Source organism: Anarrhichthys ocellatus, unplaced genomic scaffold (assembly GCF_004355925.1).
Source record: "Anarrhichthys ocellatus isolate YVR2014 unplaced genomic scaffold, GSC_Weel_1.0 scaffold30, whole genome shotgun sequence".
Taxonomy (NCBI): domain Eukaryota; kingdom Metazoa; phylum Chordata; class Actinopteri; order Perciformes; family Anarhichadidae; genus Anarrhichthys; species Anarrhichthys ocellatus.
Genome location: NW_022280060.1, coordinates 3,653,728 through 3,655,899, shown reverse-complemented (window position 1 = coordinate 3,655,899; position 2,172 = coordinate 3,653,728). Strand labels below are relative to the sequence as shown.

The window sequence follows — 2,172 nt, the reverse complement described above, 5'->3', positions numbered from 1 at the left end:
GATAAAAAATTATAATGTTTTCACAGACAAATTATCGAGAATAAAGAATAAAGACCACATTTATTTTACTGTAAAAAATGAATTTATTCAAGGCGACCTGTCGTCAGCAACGATAACACTCTTTTCTTTTAATAAAGTTTTTATACATCAACAAACTATTTACATGGAAATCAGCAGACTTGAATTGAATGACAAATAACAAACGCATGTTAAAACTAACTCTGGAACGCAGGAAATAGGAACGAAAGGTGGCACAATGAAATACATAAAACTCTCTGACGTACACTCATGGAATGTGTCAAACGGATCGAAATGGCTTTTAAAATAGGAATGTTTAATCATGAGGCTCGGTCATTTTGTGTGACAAGATATACGTGTCATGTATTTTCTTATCCTGCCAAAAATACCTTTCATTCAGGAACTTATAAATCTGTCGTTTAATGAATATAAGCAGGTTATAAGCCCAGTGATATTACTGTTATGTGTTTCACCTCTTATGGGCTCATTGAGGGCCTATTCCTTTAATATGTGACTATTTAGTAGCCAATAATTAACTAGCATTTTTTTTTTTTGTGCTAATAATGTCTCACATATAGCGCTCTAATCCTGACGCAAAGTTGGCCTGTCTCATGTAGGTGTTGTTGTAGGAGTTCATGGGGCTGGAGAGGCCCAGCAGCTGCTCCGTGTGCTCGGCGCAGGAGCCCGGGCGCAGGGCCGGCAGGGACAGCCGGTTACCGGAGCAGTACACCTGCGAGCTCCCGGGAGAGAACCCGGACTGGCTCATGGCGGGCAGGTGCGGAGGAGAACCCGAGGAGGAGTACGGGTACCCGGCGGCCAGGTTGGACGAGAGGTTCCCGCTGTTTCTGCTCAGCATGTTCGCCGAGGGGTTGAGAGTCTGGGTCTGGAAGCACGCAGACGGGTCGTTGCCGGTGACCGAGCAGCTGGAGGTCATGGTGCCCAGGTCACCTCCCACGTGCAGCCCCAAACCCAGCGCCTGGGAGTTAAGGTCGACCCCCGGGCCGCCCTGCACCACCGTCTGCTGGCTAATGATGTTGTCGATGCTGAACATGCTGCGCGGCTGTCCTTGGCCGACCCCGGCGGAGGTCTGGTAGTGATGCAGCATGGCCGGATGCGGGGACGTGGCGGTCAGCTGAGAGCCGTAGCCAGAGCCTATCCCGGCGTACAGGGTGTTCGGGTACGAGGGCCGGCCCATTGGGGTCGGGGTGAACGCGCTGGAGCTCTGCATGTAGCCGGGATAGGTGCTCACGTCTGTGCGCTTGAATCTCTTCCTCCTCCTCAGAAAGCTCCCGTTGTCGAACATGTCCTCGGCGGCCGGGTCTAAGGTCCAGTAGTTGCCTTTACCTGGCCTGCCGGGCTCCCGGGGGATCTTCACAAAACAGTCGTTGAGGGTGAGGTTGTGGCGGATGGAGTTTTGCCACTTCTTCGAGTTCTCCCTGTAGAAGGGAAAACGCTCCATGATGAACTTATAGATGCCCCCCAGGGTGAGCTTCCTCTCGGGAGAGTTGGCTATGGCCATGGCGATGAGCGCGATGTAGCTGTAGGGAGGTTTCCCCCTCTGGACGGGCCTCTTCCTCCGGCGGCTCCCGGTGGGCAGGTGCTCCTCGGTCAGTCCCAGAGCGGCTCCGTCTTCCGTGTTTGGACTGTTCCCCCGGGGCTCCGACTTGATCAAAACGTTATCCTTCGACCGGGCCTGCAGCATCAGAGGCGGCGGCGGCTGCGGAGAGTCCAGGCACACACTTGGAGACATGACAACAGGACTCGCCTCGGCGGGCGAGTGCTGCGTCTCTGCGGTCATGTTGCACATGCCAGAGAAGTAAGAATAATTTGCCAGATTCATAAAAGAAACAATGTGAGTATCTTGTTTTGTTTTTTTGTCAAAATGTTAGTCGCGTATAGTTTACCAGCGACCGATCCCCTGCTCTGGCCAGAAATAAACCCCCGTCCTCCTGCCCTGGTGTTTGGGTGATGAGTGTCAGTCCAGGTGAGAGAGAGGCGTTGACAGTTTTATAAAGCGAGGCAGGAATGACGCCACTGGCTCGCCAGTGACGATGGAGGCAGGAGGGTAAAACCCCAAATCACATTTTAATAACCCTCTGACAGTATTTGACAGTAAAATCACATAAAGGATTTTTTTTTTCATGCACTGTAATG

General features: G+C 51.6%; 1 protein-coding gene across 1 annotated transcript; it reads right to left on the bottom strand.

The window, feature by feature from the left end:
- Window positions 1-586: 586 nt before the first annotated feature.
- On the bottom strand, window positions 587-1,858 carry foxe3 (forkhead box E3). Its single transcript, XM_031864373.1, has one exon. The coding sequence runs from the start codon at window positions 1,856-1,858 to the stop codon at window positions 587-589; it is 1,272 nt and encodes a 423-aa protein (XP_031720233.1).
- Between the last annotated feature and the right edge of the window lie 314 nt (window positions 1,859-2,172).